The following is a 23,811-nucleotide window of genomic DNA, read 5'->3' on the forward strand; positions in this document are numbered from 1 at the left end:
CTAAGGTATATCACCAGCCCTGAGACACAAGGATCTTTACTCTTGAGTTGCCATAACCTCCGTGAGTAGTGGTGGGACTTTTTAGGCCCTCCACGTTATGTAGCAAGAGTCATGAATGTTGATGGATATTGTAGTCTTTGAGGGTAATTAAAACTACAGTTATTTATAAGGCTTCAATTTAGAAATTGCTGCAATAGATAGTCCCTTTTAATTGATGACAAATACAAGCAATTTGTTAATACTGCAGGATACTTACACTCACATCTTTTGTCGCCGCGTTCACACTGTTACCACCGAAAGCTTAAGGCACAGTCCTTTGCTACCAGTGGCAGGAAGGGAATCTGAAACAGCGACGCTGACTGAAATCCCCGGCAGGTGAGTTAGAAATCAGGCCACGCTGGCCTGCAATGAGCACAGTTAGTCACAAAAAGAAGTCTTGTTTTGCAATATAATTTTGAAGATATCTGTCATACATGTTAACAGTGTTTTCCTTTGGCTATTTGCCTTCTGTAAAGATGAAATAAAATACTCTCCACTCAGTCCCTATGGTGGTATTCAAAATTATGCTAATTTGGGGTAAGTTTTACAGGTTCTGCATACTTATGCTTATAGCGTGTAACACTGGGGAAGTCAGCCAGTATGAAATTGTAGCTGTCTGTGAATCTGTCTTGTCCAACAAATTTAAGGACAGATAGCATGGGTTGCTTAAATCAGTGCAGAAGTGTGTGCTTTTTAGATAACAAGTGATCAGTAAATGTTTCAAAACTAAAAACATGAATTTATGCTTGTATGATTGCCACATAGGAAGGACTATGAAAAATATACACCAGATTTCCTAGCATATGAAGGAAATCAGCAAATAAATATAAAACACTGAGAACAATACTAGTAGTATAAAATGTATTAGAATAAAATGTATATTAGAATAAAGTGTAGCCATTATTAATATTATTCTACTTTCAGTTCTTCCAGGGTGTATCATAACCCTTGGCAGAGTTGACCATAATAAAGATTGATTTAAGGAATAAATGAACAAATGAGTGAATCCCTCCTAGGGGAGGTCAGCTGTCTGTTCCCTGAGCTTTCCCAGCATCCCCTGCATGGCTGTTCTCCAGCGCATAGTATTAATATAATTACCCTTGCCTGTCCACCAGCCCACTCTTTAGATGTGAGTGTTCCCAAGGAGAAACTCTTGTCTACTTCCACATTTTCCCAAGGCTGGTCCAGCCTGGGGAATTTGGCAGGCCCGCAGGGCACACTGGGTGAGTGATGGACATGGACATGAATGGATGAGCACATCTGTCCTGTGCAGTCCTCTGCCATTAGCTTGAGAGTATTTGGGAGTTGATACCAAGTCGTAGGAGAAAAATTTTCCACTCACCTCCACAGAGCTATCGAAGTCTGTCATTCACCTGTTCATTCAACACATTTTTACTGAGTTGACCATACCACTTTATGACCAAAGAACTTAATTGTGAATGAGAGAATGGCCTTCTCTTCATGGAGTTAGTGTTTTAAACAGCTTCTTTAGCTGGGTGTGGTGGCACACTCCTGTAATCCCAGCATTTAGGAGGCTGAGGCAGGAGGATTTTTGTGAGTTCGAGACCAGCCTGGGCTACAGACAAAAAAATAAAAAAAGACAAAAAAATAAAAAATAAACATCTTTAAGTCTCATTTCACTCACATTTCCTCTCCTCTGAGACTTCTCAATTTGCTTTTCAAAAAATTATATTAAAAATTACAATTCTAAGATTATAGTCATTTTATCAGTTAATCTACTATTGATAGGCCAGGCATGGTGGTGCACACCTGTAATCCTAGCACTTGGGAGGCTGAGGCAGGAGGATCCCTGTGAGTTTGAGGCCAGCCTGGGCTACACAGTGAGCTCAAGGCCACTCTGAACTGCATAGCAAGATCCTGTCTCAAAAAGACTCACTAAAAAAAATCTGCTATTGATAAAGGGCCTCTACCTACTCCACAGTACTCAGTTATTATGCTTGGGTGTGAGTGGGAGGGAGAGGGATATTAAGATACTTAAGGGGTAGCTCACACAATCATTGGGGCTGGCAAAGACACCGTTTTTAGTACTGGTCATCTGGCTGGAACTCAATTAGGACTCTTTATTATGGTTCTGAAGTAGGGCAGACCAGCAGCCTGGAAACTCAGATTTCTAACTCACAAACTTTTCTCCTCTAGGAACTTCAGATTTTGTTCTGAAGCCTTCAACTGATTGAATGAGGCCCACCCACAATTGATTAGGAATATTAATCAATTACATGTTCCTTCTCAGTAACAAAATACCTTCTCAGTAACAACTAAACTAGTATTTGACCAGATAATTGGGCATCATAGCCAAGCCAAAGAGTCACATCAGATTAACTTTCACAGGTATTGCCTTTTATGAGGCTTGTGAAATCTGTATAAGCCCCTGGAATCTGTATAAGGCACAGTGAACTATACTTTACAGATAAGAATCCTGTTGCCCAAAGAGCCCTTTCCTTAGGCCTGAGGTCAGTGCCAGTTTGGGGTGAGAGGCTCTGTACCCCAGAATGCTTTCTGCCTAGCCTGGCAAGCTGAGAACCTGACTTGGAAAATGTAGTCCTCTCACCAGGAATTCATTCTCTCTCTCTCTGTCTCTCTGTCTCTCTGTCTCTCTCTCTCAGTCCCTCCCTCCCTCTTTCTTTCTCTCTGTCTTAATCTTTTTAAATAAAATTTTCAACCTAAAAACTAATTTCTTGTATTAGATGTCTTTTAAAATTAATCCTGATGACTTCGTTGTGGTTCAGCTTGACTATTTATTCTGACTGTTCACTTTGTAATTGCTTAAGTTTGGGGACCCATGGTTTCCTAAACAGCCCTCAGGATCACACTTCTTTGAAAAGAGATATCCTTTAGTTTTAGTCACCCAAGATGATTACATTCTGGGGCTATGTTCTGTGAGTTATACATGTAGCTAATATAACTGTATGATATACATAAAAATTTAGGATATATCTCATGTTAAAGGATCTTACCACAATAATAAAAATGAGCCTTTTAAAGCTACTTATTTTAGTATGCATTTCCTACTGCAGTTCACATTCACTTGTAACTTCTTTAGGTTTTATTGGCCACTTGCAGTTTTTGTCCAACTGGAAATTTATTAGTTGTAGCTTGATGTATGTGTCTTGGTTAAATTCATGATTGTTTTTCACTGTTTTTCAATAATTAACAGCAAATACTTTCAGTCTTTATGCCTCCCTGTAGGAAGATAATCAGGGAGTCATCAGAATTGGCAGTGTGATTTGGTCCAGACCCTACATATCATGCCTGTCATCTTAAGATGTCAAGTTATATCCGCAAAACATGGCAACTTGTATAAAAATTCTTTGTGTCCATGTTCCTGACCTCACAAGATCGTAAGTGTTTTGCGGAGAGAGATTGTATTTTGTTATACATGTAAATAAGAGCAGTGGGAAATACCATTATGCTGATCAGCCAAAGATGACAAAGCCAATTATTTTTACAGAATGTGTCCAGCAAGGAAAATGATGCTTAGTAAGAGATAGGGAGAAAAATATTTTTCTGTGTTTTTCTGTTTCTCTTGCTGTGTCCTAGAGGTTCCTCTATTTTTCCAGGCTAAAAGATTCCACTCTTTCTGTTAGACTGCTTGACTCATGAAACTGGAAGCCAGGTCTTACTCAACTTTGTAGCTTCGAAGAATTTTAAGTGATAAAGATCTCCAACTTGGCCAAATGATAGGGGGAAGTAGTTTAGTATCTGGAGTCCAAATGCATGTAACAGGCATGTGCTCCACAACCAGGCTGCCCAGGGTCAAATCCCAAACCTCCTTGCTTATTAGATGTGTAACCTTGAGCGAGTTATTCAACTCTATGCATTTCCATCCAAAAAAAAGGAGGAATAAGAATAGTTTTTATCTCATATGATAATATCTATAAAACACTTAGAATCGTAATGGATTTGTGATTGACATCATAAGTGTGATTAAAACTATCTATTTTCATGTTAAACTAATCTGTATTTTATTTCTCTGGTCTTCTAATGACTATGGCACTTTGTGAGTTAAAGACTCATTTTCACAGTAAGATCACATTAGCAGGTGCATCCACCACCTGGTTAAGAGTCAAATCTCAGCTGTCACTACCCTTTCTATTTCCTTATATTTCCCTTAGCAGCTAACACTGGACCTCGGATGATTCATCATTTGTCACCAGGACTTTTTATTTTCCTGCCCCCTTAGTATTGAGGAGAACTAACATTTACTAAATGTCTACCAGGTGCCAGCCTAAATGTCTGACTCTTACACACCCTTGAGGACAGCGGTGTCATTTCTATTTTATAGAGGCCCAGGGATATTAAGTATCTTGAACTATCCGAAGAGTTAGGAAGTGCCCCAATTTAGTTTTGCCTCATGTCAAAAGGAATGTGATTTCTCCCTTGCTATCCTTCTTCCCTCTCTCTCTCACACTTTTTAGGGTCCCTTGAGCCCCCTCCCCGCAACCTACCAATAGCCAGAGGAGTCCTATGCTCTTTTCCAGCCAAGCATGGCTCTGGCAACCTTTTGATCTGCATCCCAGAACTTGTATTAGAGGGCCTGTGAATGGATGGGCACAGTCCTGGCAAACCTCATCTGTTTTCCCTTATTTGCATGTTGGCATTCACACAGGATTACTCAAGACTATGCTAAACTAGTGATCAGGGAATGCAGTATAGCAGGGCACTGCACAGGACATCAAAATCTTTTCTTTGGAAAACTATTATTTTCTTTTTTAATGTGATCACTGAAACAAATGTTATGACACAGATTAAAATTTTGTTGGCCATCTTTATGCATACATTTCTCAGTTTTACTTTATATTATCTATGGGGGAGGAGGTCAACGAAAGTCTTTATAGGGTCTGGCTATATTCATAAGATTAAACTAGATGTATATGCAAGTGTTAACTGATCTCAACCCTTTCTTCCTCAACAGGTTTACTATTGTTGTATTTACATGTATGTATTTTGATTGCTAAGACTTTAAGTGTTACCAGGAAGATATCCATAAAATCTTACATACAGTAAACACCTGGCACATTGCTAGACCATCTTTTAAAGCACAACAAATTTTTATTGATGTTCCCCTTTTATGTTGTGTTGTACATATCTGCAGATACGTTATAGTCCCACATGTGGGTTGTATGTGACAGATCTGTGGTGTGTCTGTCATGGCAGTAAGGAAATAGAGAGATCATTTGACACTATTCAATCTTTTAACAAGAGATTTTAGTTTAATTGTAACTTTTTTAAGGGTCAATCTATCTATTTTTAACAAGTGAGGATGACAGAATAATTAGTATTTATAAGCTGAGCATTGCTAAGCCAAGAACCTGAAATCCAAGTTTTTGAGGTTCAACTTGACACCACAGTAGAAAATTTCATAGTTGATCTTTTGAGAAGTCTCAGTCCAAATACAAATGAGCTCAAAATGTTGACCAAAATCCCCTTCAGGCTATGTATGTAAGGAGCATAGGAAGCATAAATGTGTTTGGTGTTCAGATTCCAGTGCTATCTGTTTCATTACGTGTACGTAAATATTGCAAAAAAAAAAAAAAAAAAACCTGATAAAATCATGGAATCTGAAAGGCTTATGATCCCAAGCATTTCAGATAAAAGATATTCAACCTGTACCAACCAGAGTTCACTTAAGGGAGAAGGAAGTCCATTTTGCACCTCTGATGCATCTAAAGTTACTGTCTGAGACTATAAATAACAACTGTAGACATGAATCGAAGAGACAGATTCCATGTGGTGAATTTTCCAAGCAGGATGGTGTTATCTTTCCTGTTGCCTACTCCTCTTTCAAGTTGTGGTGGTTATCGATAATATTTAAAAAAATAATGTCTTAACCTTTTATGTCATCAATTTATTTTGCTCATTTTTAACTGGGAATTTATGGAGTAGTTTTATGATACAGACATTTAAAGAAAGTTTCAGTGCATAGGAACAATATGTTAAATTTCCCATTCCTTTTAGTTTCTGAGAGGGAAAAGTTACCTAGGATTTTTCCTTGAAATCTTAAATTTTTATTTTTTATATTAAATCTGTAATGATATTTTCTAATAAATACCTAGAGAGATGCTGGAAATGTGAAAACAGACATTGCCATTAGGTACTAATTTGTAATGTATCCTTCCTCAGACATTGCCCAAATTGAAACCACTAAAATTTTCTATGGATTCAAATTGTATTCTTATTTCCATGACAAAGTTTTCAATGTTGTGTTTTCATACATAATATTGGTGTAGAAAAGGACCTGACTTAGGCATGCACCATGCAGGCATACTTTCTTCTCTAAGCCAAATTGCCCTTCTTTCTTTCTTCAGTATGCATGAGACACCCATAGCAGCCTCTGTTTCCCATGCATGTTTGTCTTCATAAATCCCATGCCCAAGGTACAGAATGCATGCAGAAGTCTTGCTGCATGCATTTTATTTTAAAATTCCTTGAGTAAAAAGGGAGAGGAAAGACTGTGAGTACAGAGTTCCAGTTGGAGCTGAGAAACTTGAACAAAAATATCAATGGGAATTTGAGTAGCACTCACTGCAAGAGGAGTAACCTGGACGTCTCCATATCTACATCCTCCCATTAACCCTGTTGGATTTCTATGGTAATTCTGTGAGCTAAGCATTATTCCCATTTTCTACATGGAAACAGTAGGGCCCAGAGAAGCTAATTAGCTCAATCCATGCAATTGAGGGAGTGTGGACTGGAGTAAACTCCACACTCACCTGTCTTGCTGAAAGCACAGCCAGCATAGCCAGTGAGTTCTACATCCACTAGAGTTCTGATTCTACTTTGAAGCACTGGTTTCTAGCAGAGTAATGTGTGTATATTGAAAAGGATGATGACTGTGAGCTTGGATTAATACTTTTTTGAAAAGAAAATGGGATATTACATCACAAAAAACACGCAACTTTCATTCTGACCAAGTTATATTGTAATTGTTGTTTTGGTTTTTGTTTTAGGTGTAGTTGTGATACTGGCAGTAGCCTACCTCCTCCATGAACATGGGCTATCCCTGACTGTCTTTGTTCTAGCCTAGAACAAAGGTATCAGAGGAGGCAGCCCATTCTTGTCCTGTGGGCTGGGACATTTACTTTGAACGTTGGCCTACTGAATGGACCAGCAGTTCACCAGATGGTCACCTAGATATTTGGGCTTTAGTTATAATTGTTATAAAATCCAGGGCCATCAAGTTCCCAAAGCCTACATATATGTATGTGTATAAGTGCAGTCAATGGATTTCTTTCTAAATTTCCTAAATCAGTGATTAGAAAACTACACCTTTTAGCACCCCTGTTTGAAGACTGGCCAAAATGATTCTTATTGAACGGTCTGAAACCATGTGTCCTCTTCATATCTGACCACATTTGCAAATGTAAATTATGAAATAGGCACGGAAAATGAACCCTATTATTGAAACTGAGAGGCAGAATTGAAGTTTATTTGTTGCGATCTGTTGTAGATTAAATGAACGTGTTGTATTTGTAAATACTTTATGGTGCAGACTTGCATGTGGGCACATCTGTAGCATGGACAACATCTTCATATTACAGTTTGCCATGTGTTCTACTCTGACCCTTATTTTGAATTTCCATTTTCAAAAGGAGTGTTTTTCCCATTGAAAGAGAAGGGTAGTATCAAAATAATGATTTGTTTCTTTTGGGGGCATTCTTCGGTGATCTGAATCAAAAACTCCTAAGTTTACTTCAGAAGTTGATCTGCCTAGAAATGTACCTTCTTTTAAATGACATGTCAGTTCAAAGTCATAGACACTTGCAGTGACAGTTTCTCTTGATCAGAGCAGAGTGCTTTGTGCAGGGTGCATCCTTGTTTATGTGCTACCTTCTCCTATTTTCTCTGTGGCTTTAGCTAGATGTGTGTGGTGATTTAACTTTCCTCTGAACATGAAGCTGTGGTTCCCTTCTGATTTGTGGGGAAATTCCTGGATGCCTAAGCTATATGACTGTTGGGAGCAGACTAAAATGCCATTTTGTGCCATTTCTGCATAGCTCAGTCATTATGTGGAGTCAGCCAGGACTTGACTTTGAGTCCCTGGTCTCCCACATACCAAGATTTTTTTTGTTTGTTTTTAAAAGTTGCTTAACCACTCTAAAGTTCTGGGAGCTTATCCTTAGAATAAGTATAATAACAGTTCTTGCTCCTACCGTACGTGTGAGGATTAAGTCATATAATCCATGTACCTGCTCAGTATAGTGCTTGGCACATAGTACATATCCCCCCAAAGCTGGCATCATTTCTTTATTACTATGACTGTCACTCTAGCCCAAAGATCTCACAGAAGCAGAGCAGACCTGGTTCTTTGAAAGTCAGAGGATAGGGAAGCAAGAAGAAAGCTTCATTTCCCATTCCTTACACTTGTTCAAAACAGTTGTAGGTCACCATGGAAACTTTTAGGATTAAGATGGCATTATTGAGTTAAGCATTCAATGAACACCTTGGGAAAGAAAACTCATAACACGTATGCATGCCATAAGTAGTTTCCAAATGAAAAGGTTGCTTGGATAGAAGAGTGGGTGGCAGTTACTGTGACTTCCTTGTCTCACAGAGTTTCCTGAATTCACAAAGAATTACGATCAGAGCTTGAAACTGGGATCATCTTCCTATGTGTCCCCCTTTTCCAGACCCTTTCATAAAGTTGTCAGTGATGACGGCCTACATTTCGAAGTGGAAATCCACTCCTTACATACTGGGGAGCGTGGCTTTCTGAAATAGATTCTGAAGTCAAAAAGAACTCGGAGTGTTTTCTGAGAAGGACTGACCTCCTTTCATGCCACTTACTGTGAATTAAAGCTGTGAGAGGAACGAGTTTGGGCATGTGGTACAGCACTTAGTGCTGCTGCTGCCAGGGAACAAGATTTGTGTTTCTAAGGAGATACAACAAAAAGGAGAATGCTTTAAGAGCCAGCGGCTGTCAGAGTGTAAAAGTATCTATGTTTAGAAAGGGAAATAGAAGCTGAATTAAGTAATTTTATACACACGTTACAGGGTGCCCTTCTGCTAGTAATTCTTAAATTCAAAAGCAAATAGTTGTGACCACAAAGGGCTTAGTACATCTCAGCTGATTTTAACTTGCAGATTCCAACTGGATATGATCGGTATTGACCAGCCCTATGCATGTGATTTTAACATGGTCTGACTCTTGCCTATCTTTCTGTTGGGTTGTATTAATAACCAGGGACAAATGGTGACATAGTCCAGCAGAGCTCTGGGCAGACGCTTGACAACATAGTCTGAGTAAATGAGAGGAGAAGAAAACCTCAATTCTACCAACCGAGACACCAAAACGGGGCTCTCTGTCAGTCTCCTTTATGCCAGTATGAACTTGCTTGCAAGGGTTTAGTCGGTTATTGGCATGGAAGTACGTCTTGAGTAGGTTCCTTGGCTAAAGTATCATCACGGGACAAAAATCACAGGGAGGGAGAGTGCACCAAGGAAAAATTACAGTACAGCTATATTTACCTAGAGCTTCTGCACTGGGGTTTATTTTCCACAGTTGGAAAGGGAACCACCTGTCTCACTGCTGATGTCAAAGAGCTCCCTCGAGACACAGGGCTGTTGGAAAGCACATGATACTGTACATATTTGCTCTTACATCCATATCTGGCTAAGATTGGGTTTCAGATTTGCGCCCTATCGCGGAGTTCATTAAGCAGGCACTCTGAGGTGCCCTCCCACGTCACCATGCCCTTGTGAATTAAAAAGTAGCGTGTGCAAGCCCCTGCTGCGAGTGTTCCCTTCATTTGTGATACAAGTGTTTGCACTGCAGAAAAATGAATGACACACACCTTGGGGTTATCATCTATGGATTCAGTTTTGCAAGTGAGTATCAGGAGGAGTCCTCTCTGTACCTAGGAGTCATTATGCTGTTGGTGTTTGGAGGTCTGTTTTATTTCTAGCAATGAGAATTTTAAAAACATGTATTTATCTGATTTGGAGGTTTTATGTGTATATTATTAAAGAAGGAAAAGGATTAGTATGAACTATGCTTGTACTGCTTTGTGAAGCCAGTAGTGTATCAGTGTAAACAAATTGTAGAGTGAATGAAACGTCTGATCTGCAAACTTAGATATTATGATCTGCTTTTCAGGCAATCTATTGCAGCTGTTTGATTTTGTTTCTTTGTTTAAGATTTTTCAGAGCTGTGTAACCCACTGTTCCAGTCCCTTGCACCCTGGAGAGAACTAGGACTTTTAGTTTTAGTTCCTTGGGAAGGTGTTAGTGCTGCTCTACTGCAAAGCAGGGGATATCGTTTATGTCATAGTCAAAAACTCACACTTAAATTGCCCTGCCGACTCTATGTACAGTCACAGAAAATATGATGCCATCAATATCACTCAAACATTACATAAAAATAGAATTTTTACTAACAACTGCAGAAGGCTCGCTATTAGTGGAATTGTTCATTATTTTAATAGTGCTATGCATCTGAATTTAAATATCTTCACCGACTTGCAAATTACATGGTTATTGCACAAAATAGGTAGAAAACAGAGTCTCAGGTATAAATTACATTCTTGGGTCACATCAAATCGATGTCTTACTAGGGATCAGTACCAAGGTTCCTAATTCCCAGGCTTACTATGATGTGCACTTTCAATTAAATTTGTATCTGAAATGATGATTGGTATCTTTTTCTCAAATCCTAAAAATAGAGTAAATAGGATGGGCTAAGACCCCTTGGTTCATCTAATCTTTCCCCTAGTGTAGGATTTTCCTCTGAACCATTAAAAGTGTTATAATATATGATTGATATTAATTAGTTTTCTGTAAAGTACTGCACTCCTTAACATGAACTGAACTAGAAATAAATATATTACCATGAATTAAGATTTTATTAGTTAAGAAGAAGAATTGGATGAAGGCACCTATGTGAAATCCTAAGTACAGGCGTCAAATTGAATTAATGCCAGCACTGCCTTGAGATTAATTTGAGTACTGAATAAGAAATAGTACACCATAACATAACTGTGTTTACTGAATCATTTTTGGCATCAAAACTAAGGCTACATTATAGATGCAACAACAGGCTTTTCTCCCTTGGAAGAGGGAGGCGGTGCATTTTGTAATTAAAGTGAATGTTATCCTCTGAAAAATGCCTCTAGTCTTCAAAACGAAAACAGTCTTCTTGAGACGATTTCATCCCTGTATGTATCTCCAACTTTACATACCTGGTGATGCTCCAACCATCTTCAGAATCCTATTAGAGTTTTGTAGTAGGATCAGCTGTATTGCCACTCTCTCAATACTGAAAGGTTGGCAAGAGCTTACTTTATATATTTGCATCTCATTATTATGTATATGTTTTGAAAAGTCTTGGAAGGTGCTGAAAAGATTTATGGGATTGCCTCAGGGATGTTCTAGAAGGGATTCCTAATGATTTTGTGAGGAAAATGGATTGTATAGCATGGACCATGCAAACTAAGCACCACGATGCTGTAAGGATCAGTGTCCACAAGTTTTTAAGGATCACTGTCCACTTCCAGATGCCAGTAGCGCCCCCTAAAGCTGTACACCTCTGCCTGAGGCCCTTCTTTTTTGTTCCGTTTAATTCCAAAATTCCCTGATCCTATGTTCATTAATTTTATTTGCATCTGTAATACCTCTTGAAGGCTAAATGCAAAATTTTACAGGTTTTGCATTGTTGAATGGGAATGTCATGTGCTTCACGTGTGTAAATTAAAATTTCTAGTAGCCACATTTTAAAAAAAGAAATGTAATGGTAATACTTCCTTTAACAGAGTATATCCAAGATATTTTATCAATATGTAGTCTATAAATTTAGGGGATATTTTGCATCCTGTTTTTCATATTAAGACTTTGAAATCACACTCATAGTTTACATTGATAGAGCATCTCAATTTTGACTGGACCCATTTCAAGAGCTCAGTAGCCCTACGTGGCTAGTAGTTGCTATACCAGCCAGTGCAACCTTTAACTTTTATATTCACATGGCATTCCATCACACGGAGAAATTACAGAAACACTTAATAAGGAAGACAGGGTATAAAGTACCCGTCATGTCATTTTATCCATTTAAAAAGTGATTACATGATTGATCACTACTTTCTGAGAAGTGTAAATTCTAAGACAGTTCAGCTGATAGGCCACTGGGGGCAAAATTGACTTTCTATTGAGTTGTTTTGTTCCTGTGGCTTTGTTTCCCATCTTCCCTTCTGTGTGCATTTCTGATGTCACCGCTTTACAGGACTTGATCCTTTGTCCCTCCTCCCGTACTTGCAAACTCGTGGTATCTTGTCAGTCTCCATGCATTGAATGAGTGTCCTGCTTCTTCACAAAGAAATTCTTGAAAAATTTTGGCTCAAATAACTTTGTGGCCAGCCTGTTGGAAACAAACCCGTCCCCTGAACTTGCTGCTTCTAGTCTCTTTAGAGCTAGAGGCAGGTCAGGACTGGTATGAGGCTGTTTTTTGGCTTTGTTCAGATAAGTAGAGAAACCAACAGGCACTTGGCACCCCTACAACTTGTGGTGATTCTGTCACCCGTAGAAAGTGAGATTAACAGAAGACTTAAAGAGAAAGTCTGCTTTGTGTGGCTTCTTGATCTTTTTTTGTTTTTATTCCTTTTATGAGCAAGAAAATCATGCAGAGAGCAAACCCATGTACCTACTGTAATATTGCTTGATTTTAAATTGACTGTTAAGTGTTTGTACATGAATAACAGGTACTATCATTATGTACTTAATCTATGCAAAGCACTGGATTCATATACATCTCATTGAACCCTAACACCAACTACGTGAAGTAGTTGCCATTTTGTAGATTACATATTTGAGGATCAGATAATGTAGGTAGCTTGCTTGCGACCTCAAAGACACGTCCTAAGTGGCAGATCTGTATATCCTAAACCATGGCCCATGTCCCCAGAAAAAGGGACTACATTGTCAAACCAAGCTGGCAATAACTTTCAAAGATAGATTTTAAACCCAGGATAAAAATATTAAAATTTTCAATTTGGAAGATTCCATCATATCATTTACTCAAAAAGTACACACAGATAACACCTAATTCTACCCTGTATTTCTATTGAGTAGAAAATAGGCCTAGAAACCTAAATGGCTTTGCCCAAGGTCAAACACACTGGTTCCTTGATTCATGCTCCGCTGCTGTTTGTCTACGTGGTTTAATGGCCTCTTTAAGAAGATAAGTGGAACATTTGGACTTTTTTTAATTAACAGAAAGAAAGCAATCTTGAAAAGTTTGTGCTATAGAAACATTCCTTTTTCTTTCTTCACTAAGCATTTCTAACTTTTTATCGAACTATAATATGGATACTAAAAAGTGCATCTATCAAAACAGTTCAGATAAATGACTTTTTTCCCAGCTCAGCACACCCATGTAACAAGCACTGAGCAGCAAAGAGACCAGAACTAACTACCCCAAACTACTGTGCCTCACTTGGGTCTCCCACTATCAAAGGTAAGCTCTCTCCTGCCTCGCAGCCATATCACTTATAGAATAGATGTGTCTATTTCAAGGCTTTGTCGAAATAAAACCATAGATGCTGGTGGCATACTTTCTGTCCCTGGGTCTGGCTTCACTGGTATGCCATTATGTTTGTAGGATTTATCCACATTTTGGTATATAGTAGAAGTTCATTCATGATCATGCTTTTGAAATATTGGATCCTCCATAATTATGGATAGATTTAGTTAACATTAATATCATTAATTAATTAGTTAATTATTAGCATTATTATTGAGCTGGGGATGTAGCTCAGTGGCACAAGTGCCTGCCTAGCAAACTCAAGGTCCTGAGTTCAATTCCTGGTACCAAAAAAAAAGTCCCCCAAAATTATTATTTAAAATATTTTGGAAGGAGGAATTATTGGCCGTGTTTTTGTTTGATTAGATCTAAAACAAAATAATCAAGCTGAAATATAGTATCCCAGGGGTTGCAAGGTGTGACCCACCCCCACACACTACTTCTGTCCTGTGCTTTACGTAATATGTGACACTAGATAATGTGATAAAGAAGACAAAGGGCACACAGGCTGAAAATACCCACATGAAAGTGCCGAGTTGGAGTTCCCACTTAGTGTCTCTGTACGGCTGTGCAAAGGGTTTGGCATGACCTATTTTTAGGTGCCCTGCATGGAAATGAATGTGCTAAGATGGGTGGTAGAACGTGGCACTTCGGGAGCTGTCAGGGATTTCTGTCTTGAAAGGAAGGCAAGGAATCCATTCTGATCATCCGCTTGGGGCAAAGTGTAACCTGGGATCTTCAAAGACTAAGACAGTGTGTGTCTTGTTTAAAAGGGAAGCTCTTGTCACTCTTCTTGACAGATTATTTCACAGGCACAGACATCCAGCTTTCTTAGGTTAGCTTTCTTATTGTTTCTTTTCTCTGGCTACAGGGGAATGTGAGGTTAAACATGCCATGCTAGTGGGTACTGCTTGTGGGGACACAGCAATGATTGAGAGTAGCTGGTGATGTTTCACGGCATTGTCCTTGCTGTGATTTATCATTTACCTGGTCCAGTTTTGTGAGTTCCACTGTCATCCTTGCTCCTTTTGCAAATTTACTGACAATGAATTTAGTGTGCCTATGGCCATTCATTCATTCATTCATCATCAATCCCTAGCTAGCTGGGATTGGGTAGCACTGGAGTATGGCTCTTTTCCTTCCTGCTAAACAGCACTGTATGTGCACAGAAAAAAGCTGAGCAGAAAACACAAACCAACCATCCTATGACATGGACCTTATTTAACACATTTGCTAATAAAACCCTGATAAAATATTTTAACCACATGACCTTCTTTTCTCCCTCCATATCCTATAGCAATATCTTAGCTAATGCCTGCCAAATTACAAAGACATAAGATCTTCTTTCATTAAATATAATATGCTATTTATTATGTAGCAGTGCTGTTATATAAAGAGGTAATGCATGACCTACAACTCTTACTTCTTTAGATGCTACAGAATTTACTCATTTACAAAATGTTAAATTTAGATACACCTTCTTCTTTGAATCTCTGGGGCACACTTGCTTATCTGTGGGAAATCTAAATCACACGTAGGTGCACCATATTACACCAATGTACAGATGTAAGTGAACAGGAACTACTGTTTGCATCAATGTTGTGTGTTTTTCTCTCTTCCCGTGCACACAGAGGCTTGGCTGTGCATGTGCTTTGTGCTATTGAGCATAAGTAACGGTAAAGAAGCTGAAAGCTGCTCTTCTCTGGGCAATACCTTGGGCTTTGTAAGAAGGACAGGTCTCTGGGGGCCAGACTCCTTCCAGCCGTTATACAGCATATGGTTTAAAGTACCGTGTTCACAATTTCTTTTGTGATCTTCCTCTAGCGTGGTTAGTAGTTAAATATCCATAATGCAGCAGAGGTAATAAAGCCATGCTCTTTCAGCAACGTTGAGCAGCAGTTTCCTTTCTTGCACTTTGTCTCTGTGTCCTAGTGTTTATGCCATGAGACCTTTGGGTTTCCCTTGTGCAGAGAAGTCCGGTTGGCTATGTCTGCCAAGCCAACCACATCATAACCTTTTAGAAAAAGCAGGGCTTTGAGTTATAATTAAATCTGGCCATCTCCTTTGATGGAAAAGGAAACTGAGGCTAAGAATTACTAAGTGCATTGCACACAGATTGCTGAGTAGTGACACAGCTGAGTAAGGACCTGAGTTCTTTGTATCCATCTTTTCCTTTCCATGTTGGGCTTCATCAAGAGCTGCAGAGAAACCCCGCTTAGCAGATAGACCTCTGCTTCATGTCTCCATCTTATAGCTCATACCTTTATTTTCAGTCTTGTTCCTTTTCTTCTTACAAAAAAAGTATGGTCAAATGGTGATCACCCAAGTGCAGGAAAAAAGACATACAGATGAGGCCCAAGAAACTGCAAGAACATTAACTTGAACTGGCTAAAAGTAACGCCTCCATTCCTGGGACTCTTACTAGGCTTCTAGGACTAGAAAGTGGATAGGTCCATCCTGGAATGTTTGGTCCCAAATGAGCTTATTTGTCAAGAACAGGGCTGGACCATAACAGCTTTTCCAGGAGGCAGTCCAACATTTACTGATAGACTGTATTCCAAAATTCCCCTGGAAGTCTCTAGTTTGTAATGTGAACAGTGTTTCCTCCTCAAATCAGTGCCAAGTGTCTTCTTGGAAGCCCTCTTTCTTTAGCAGGTTTTCCTCCAAGTCTTCTTTGACTGCTCAGCCCTGCAGCCCCCATGCCACTAGACTTCCTGGGAAATGTGCTTCCCAGTTTCATCATACGTAAGACACTTAGAATTACTTGCTTCTTGGTATATGCTTTTTAAAACTCTAAGCTGGCAAAGAAGAAAAACTATGACTAACAAATAGTTGCTTTGATATAAGTGGCTGAAATTTTGATTGTAGCCACTCTCATTAATTTTTGAAAGCAATGTTTAGCTGCATATTATATAATTTTAAGTTTGGGAATAAAGTGAAGATGGTAGTGACATTTGAGGGGTCTGTCTTTTGAGCCCATCTCTGAAGATGTTAATAGCAGTTGATAGTTTTTCTCTCCCTATCACATGGGCTCAGAGGGATTCCAAGATGACCACCTAGTGACTTCTCTCTGTTGCCGATGAGCATTGCAGCCTGAGAACTATAACCGCCTGACTTCATATGATAGAAGTGGCTTCATTTTACATATATAAAGGATATTTCAAACTGATATGGGGTAGCAGGGGGCTGTTTCTGTTTGCTCCAGTCCCTATATGTTAAGAAAGCATAGCCCTAGTTTGAAATCTCTCTAAATCTCTCAAAAATAGAGAGTTCTTCTTTTCTACATATATGTTATATATGTTTACAACAGAAAATTTGAAACTTACATAAAGATCCACAGAAGAAAAAATTACAAAGACCTTACAAGTCTTCTGCTACTGTGAACAGCTTGTTATATGTTCTCTTCCTCCCCTTCGTTCTTCCTGAGTATATATACATACATTTATAAACTTTTTGTGATTAGTTATTTCCATCTTAATCTTAAACCTCAATATACTTTGAACATTTTCCCATTATGCTACTGAATGTATTTTATAATAGTTCTTAAGGATAACATTGAACATATGTACATACACTGCTTTATAATTTATAATTCATTTAACTAGGCCTATTCATACTGGGCATTTACATTACATTCACATTTTCAACAATTTAACAATGTAACATTGACTAGCCTCACATCAAAAATCGTTATACATATTCCCTTGTCATTTCTTTAGGCTGAATTTCTAAAAGTAGAATTTTTGGGTTTATGGGGGTGCTCATTTGCCTGCTAGAAAAACTATATCCATTTATAATCCCAGCAGTAACATTTTGACACTAGCTTTTGATTGAGGTGTTAAAAGTGAAGGTCTTGAGTAAAAGTGGTCTTCTTTGTTAAGAATGTTTTTTCAAAAACCATGTGTCTAATTGAGTTAGCAAATATCAAGTAAGCTTATATGTTGCCACAAAATTTAGGCTAGACCTTAAACCTAATTAGTTCCTAAAATGAGAATTTATTTACTTTCTACATCTCCCAAATTTGAGAGATGTATATTTAGACTTAGTAGAGTCAAGAACTAAAAAATCTATAACAGAAACAAAAGCAACATGCTCAAAATGCTTTCCAAGTCTCTGTCTGGTGTTATAAAAATAAGAAGAGAATAAAACCAAACAAAAAATCTCACTCATTTATTTTTCCATTTTGAGATATTAGCAAAATACATTTTTCCTTCCCTAAAAACCAAGTAAACTTAAGCTAATTAGGATCCAAGCTCCAAAAATAAGTGACAGGGGAATAGTTTGACTATCCATTTTCTTTTCAATGTAATAATTTGCATACCCCCAGTACACAATCTCTCTAGCCCTTGCTAACTACAGCTAGTTAGGTAAAATATCTTACAAAATAAAATGCTTTTGGAGGTGCCCAAGCACTTTCAATTTTTAAATAGTGATGAATGCCTTATTTTTAGTTGTGGTATAAAAAAAAGGTAAATAACTCTACTGAACATTCCTTGATTAAATAATCAATAACTACATTATAGGTGAATTAACCTGAAATAATTGAGGTAAATGAAAATATCTGTAGATTCACAGTTACAGAGGAGCTGAACATCAGACAAAATTAGATTTTAATCTTTCTTTTATTATCTCTTATCTCTTTTTCTAATAAATACCCTCCATGCAGTATGTTTAGATTAGTCTGACTGACTACAACTCAGATTCATGTTCACTTTTTTGTTATAATATGAAAAACGCTGAGAGCACATTTGAGATCTAAGTTAAAATAGAGACTGACTCAATTCCATGGGGCTGGTCTGGAGAAGGTTTTATTGGAAATGGAAACTGCATTGCTGAGGTTGTCTATCACACCTTGTTTATTAAAAAAAAAAGAAAAAGAAAACATGGAAGCTTGGAGGCATTGATGTTGTTCACTAACTTTTCTCAACTTGTTTCCCCACAGGTTCTTTGTACACAATGCCACCATCATGGCAGTTTGTGTAAAATAAGATTTAATCTGAGAGTATTTATAGAATAGAGGTCTTTGTTAAACCTTACTCTGCTTCTAATTCGTGGGCTCTGCCCCCTCTCAGTTTGAAGACAGAGACCCAGAGCGTGTGCTCAGAAGCTGATGCGGGGTCTCAGGAGAAGTGTTTCCCTCTAGGAACTAAAACCAAGCAATTGAACATCCATGAGCAGTGGTTAACTTTAAAAATATTAGCAATTCTGGACAAGCCCCTTTCCTCTCTGGAAGAACGCTCCAGGCAGGCAGCATTCCTAGGGACACTGGTTTCCAGTTATGTAGGAACTCTCTGGGATACAAAGTTGTCTCTGGGGTCTTTGTTGTGCTTTTGATTTGGGGATGATTATTACGTATGGAATTTTAGTTCTTCCTAGAGGGGCCTTCAGGGATCTGTCTGCCCGGTGTTTGAAGCTGCTGTTCAAACCCTTCGCTGCCTTATTTTTCTCCATTGTAAAATAGGTACCTTCTTGGGATGTTTTGAGGCCCACACTGATTGCAATATGGTATATGAATTTCTAACGTTGATGGTAATCTGTAAGAGTTTGGCTGTACATGTTTTCTTCTCTACTTTTGAAAATGTTAGCCTTATATATATATTCATATATAGTTCATTATACAAAGCTCATAAGCACAAGTCAACAAAGATATTTATACTAGTACTGAATTTCTTTTTGCCCTCAATTGCAAGGCATATTGACATAAAAACAGTTGTTTTTGCTAATTGTGTATGGCATTTGAGTTTGAGTGTTTGGATTTGATTGTATTTACTTTTTTAGAAATGGGCCGTGGTCTGAAATATGGTGAGTGGAAATATCTATAATTTGGTGTAGAAATGGGGAAGGAAATCCAAATGTTAGACACCTTATCAAATATTTTTGTTGTAGAATTGATCTGCTCTCTGGAATTATTGAACCAAATCCTCCTCCCTTTCCTTGTAATTGACTCAAAGGATAGATTTCCCTGCCTCACCAATGTTGGGACCTTGGAAAATGACAACAGGACTCCGGAAGGGAGATATTCTATGGGGGTGGAATCTAGGCTCTGTGTAGATATACAACATTATGAGCCCTGGAGAGGTGTTAATAAATACCTCTTCCTATTGTTGAGAGAAATGAGGTCGATTTGGGTGTGAAATGTAGTGGTCAGTGAAAGGACCTTGTACCTAATCAGGATGTGTTTTAAAATGTAGAAGAGGAATCGGGGTATTGAGTAAAATGGTATCACTTTTTCATAGCAAATTCTTCTCCGCTTCCTTTGTAAGAACTGTCATCCCCCTAAAACTGCAAGCTTCCTGTGTCCTTGTCATATGCCTGCTGGGCAGTCCTTGCCATGTATTGCTCTGCACACAGTAAGGTTTCAATAGATCTTGTTGATTAAAACCAAAAGTTCAAAAATTTTGGAGACAGGGTTGCAGAAGGGGTGAAAGGAAAGCTGTGGAGAGGGAGGAAGAGAAGCAGTCAAGGCAGAGAGAGAATTAAATATAGAAACTGCCTGGGAAGCCAGAAAACACCAAGGTTGGTGAGCAACTAACAGTTTAAGTTCTCCTGAGAATTAAAAAAAAAACTGGGCCGAAGAGAATTTTCAGTCTGAAGAGTTAACTAACCAATTTAGAAGACCTCCAAAATTTTCCTCTCAGAGTTGTAATTTTGAATAAATGGTGGAAAGTTACTCTAATTTGTCTTATGGATTCGTTTAAATTTTGATTTGACTGATAGTGGAGATTTAAGGGGGAAAATGCAATATGCTGGAGTGTATAAGTTCTTAAATAGTTTTTACTCCTAAGCAGCTCTGTTGTAATGGTGAAGGAAAAAAAGCAGCATATAGGAAGCTACTTCTGGTTTCGGTGAATATGCCGCTTTGATTATTATTTAAAAGTTGAATTATATGGCAAAAAGCAAACAAGGAAACCGCAACAAGACAATCTGAGCAGGATAAAAGATCACAAATAATAATATAGTGTGGACCAGGGCAAAGAATGCCTCCAAAAGGTGTGAATAGGACTTTTAAAAAAATATAATGGATGCCTGCTGCTGAATGAAGACAAACAAAAATATCAGTAGCAATTGCAATGCAAGGATCACTTAATAATAATTTATAAACATAGATTCTCCCTAGTCAAGTGACCAATATTATTTCACAGTTTACTGCATTGAAGGTAGAGCCAATGACCTTTGTCTTGACTTCTAATAATTTACTGAAGTTTTACATTAAGTCAGAATATAATTGAGAAGAAAATTAGTGTTTCTTTGTGGGGAATGCAGACTAATGCCACTAATTGCATGTATGAAAGCATTCTTGAGGTTGTATTTTCCTGTTCTTTTTGGATTTAGAGAATTAAAACTACAGTAATTTTCTGCTATCTGAAAGAGGGAAAATGTACCAGTGAAATGTATTCAGCTTACGTAAAATGTCAAAGCTGTTGGCCATCTTCTTACGTCTGGTAATGACAAACTGTCAATTTCACTGCATTATTTAGAAATTTACTAGCAACTTGTTGCAGATATCAGAGTAGACGGATCTTTTCTGATATATGTGGTCTGAAGGGAGAAGCAGTTTAGTGGGTTTTTTGTTTTATTTTGTTTTGTATTGTTTCTTTCACTTTACTATTTATACAACTTAGCATTTAAGATGGCCACTTTTTTTTCTTAATAAGGAGGTGGCTAAAAAAATATAAAATTAACCTCAGTAAAATAGGAAATTAATGGTCTTTTATGAATTACTTTTATTATCTAGGTTTTTTATGTTCAGACACAGTTAAAGGAATCAAGTTGATCTTTCATGAAAATATGTTGATTCACAACTATATAAACATATGTACATCTCATGAAACTTGGAAGGGTTAAGTCCGTGCACGGTAATATTACGGGAAGTGTTTTTCCACTGTATCTGGTACCTTGAGTTTGTTATGTATTCAATATGTAGTGTCATCATAAAACATTTACACCTGCGTTAGCCCTCATTGTCTCCAGGTACGAGCTGAAAAATAAGAAAAAGCTAAGCTGGAGAAATGAGTGTGTCTGCTAATAGCATGTTGGTGTTTTTCCTTCACTTCGTGGACATTCTTGATTTCAGAAGCAAACTGCACAACCCAGGGCACTAGGGTTGGAATCCAATGTTTATTCAAAAAAGGCACCCTCAGGCAGTTGTGGGGGGGAAAGCTGCACGTATGGAAGAGGACATAAGCTGTTCTGGGAACCACAGCAGAGACTGTACTTACTAACATTTGTTTTCTGTGAGTCTATGAGAGAAATGGAAATGACTCGAAGGGACCCGAAAGGATGGGGTTTGGTGGCTTGCTGTCCTTATATGGAGCACAGCAAACTGCAGTAACAATTCTGAAACTGGTAGTTTCTCCTGCCTCGGGAACCGCCAGTTTCTGGGTGGTGGAGGACTTTGTTTATACCTTAACAAATCCAGGCTGTTTTGTTGATTAAACAAGCAAAAAATGCCTCATTCGCTGCTTCTCAGCTCTCCCCCAATTAGAAACTGTCTCACAAAAACGCATCATGTGATAAGCTCTTGCCTTAGTCCCAAACTGAGCCAGGGTCCACTTGCAGATCTCCCAGTCCTTAGGGAACACACATTTCAGCTAAGAGTCTAGTGACTCTGTCACAAAACAGGGAGCTTTGCCACTTGCTTGTTTTGGGAGAAAAAGAAATTAAAAAAAGATTGCAGGGGATTTTGGTTATTATATGAGCGGGGCTCTGTTTAGAGTCTGAGGCATTCAGAGCTGGCTTTAATCACAGCATGATGCTTGAAGCCTCCAAAAGTCCAAGTGTTTCCTTTCTTTCTTTCTTTCTTCTTTCTTCTTCTTTTTTTTTTTGCGTTACTTCACTGAGGCAGAGGGCTGCCTCTGAGTGACGTCACGAGTTTGAGCAGCAAGCTGCACAGGAGAAGGGAGGCTGGGTGAGTGACGGCCCAGCCTACTTTTTAATAGCTTTGTCATGTGACTGGGGACTGTAGTAAGACAGGTGCCTTTAGTTCACTCTCAGTAAGCTGGTTGCCTGCATGAGTGTGCGCTCTGTGTCACTGTGGATTGGAGTTGAAAAAGCTTGACTGGCGTCATTCAAGAGCTGGATGGCGTGGGACATGTGCAGCCAGGACTCTGTATGGAGTGACATCGAGGTGAGCTGGGGCTGGGCTCGGCATTGCAGCCACTACCAAAGCTTCCCACAGATGCAATTATTCCTGCAAGGGGGGATGGGCTTGGGCTAGCACAGGAGGCAGGGAAGTAGCCGGGGCAGGAGCTTTGGGAAGGGAATGTCACTCTTATCTTAACTCCCTAAGTTTGCTATTTTAAGGCGGCCCTGAGATGCCTTGAGCAAATCAAAGCATAGCTGCTGTCATCAGTATCTGTTGCAGTTAGAAACTCTTTCCATGTGCCTTTGGCTCTGTGTCTACTCATATGCAATATTTATGCTCTAAGATATTGATATGAATCAGAAACTGAAGTCTTTCCAGTGGTGTTTAGTGGCCTGGTTGGAAAAATGCCATTTCTATTTATACGAAAATGAAGGCAAAAATATTAAAACGGATGTGTGCAAATATAGTCTGTTTTGGTTCGAGTTGGATTTCTCCCCCTCCCTCTGTTCATCAGACAGAGAATTTACAAAATCCTAAATAATCCTGCTGGGCTATGTGAGATTTCTTTTCCCACAGAACACAAAGCAAAGATGCTGCTTCCTTTAAAACTCTTATATGTACGTGGTTGAAAGATTTGGCCAGCGAATTAGGAAAAAATAAATAAAGCCTTCCAGTGCAAGGTTTCCGTGTGCGTCGGTGGCAGGAAAGCCAATGGTTAAATCTCCCTGTACCACGGAGAGCTGCCTGAAGCCCGAGAGAGAATAGAGTTTATGCAGGGACTGTGTGTGGAGCTGCTCCCTGCTTGTGTAAAAATAGACGGCAATACATCAATTCCACAGTCTCCGCTGGCTACAATTCATACAGAAGGGTAAAAAACGTAAGCGGTTTCCTCGTAATCTCTGGAGTCTCGCTGGGGGACAGAGGACCGGGGCGTGTTTGCGTTCAGCACAATGGAATGTGCTCAGAAAGTTTGGGCAACTTGGGAAACGAGCAAAACTTTCTGCGGACTCTGCTGAGATGGAGCCGAATTGAATTGCACAGAGGATCCAAGCTGCTAACAATGAATCTGGCGAAGGACTGCGCGTGTTTCCTCCGGGTAGCTGAGGGCACGTAGGGTAAGGGGGAGGATCCAGGGCCACACGTGATTTGATTAAATAAG

General features: G+C 38.8%; 1 protein-coding gene across 4 annotated transcripts in view; it reads left to right on the forward strand.

The window, feature by feature from the left end:
• The window catches only part of Ppargc1a (peroxisome proliferator-activated receptor gamma, coactivator 1 alpha), a 644,980-nt gene that overhangs the window by 525,149 nt on the left and 96,020 nt on the right, over nucleotides 1-23,811 (forward strand). The window contains exon 1 of one of the 4 annotated variants that reach the window (XM_005402463.2): nucleotides 9,807-9,885. The exons of 1 other annotated variant lie outside the window; for it this stretch is intronic. In XM_005402463.2, coding sequence (XP_005402520.1) covers nucleotides 9,841-9,885 — 45 coding nt within the window. In that variant the 5' untranslated portion in view covers nucleotides 9,807-9,840. Of the gene's footprint in view, nucleotides 1-9,806; nucleotides 9,886-22,503; nucleotides 22,695-23,666; nucleotides 23,749-23,811 lie in introns of those variants that run through there. 2 more of the 4 variants (XM_005402462.2, XM_013503332.1) reach the window with 2 other exon arrangements.

Source organism: Chinchilla lanigera, unplaced genomic scaffold (genome assembly GCF_000276665.1).
Source record: "Chinchilla lanigera isolate Chin_1 unplaced genomic scaffold, ChiLan1.0 scaffold00079, whole genome shotgun sequence".
Lineage (NCBI taxonomy): Eukaryota > Metazoa > Chordata > Mammalia > Rodentia > Chinchillidae > Chinchilla > Chinchilla lanigera.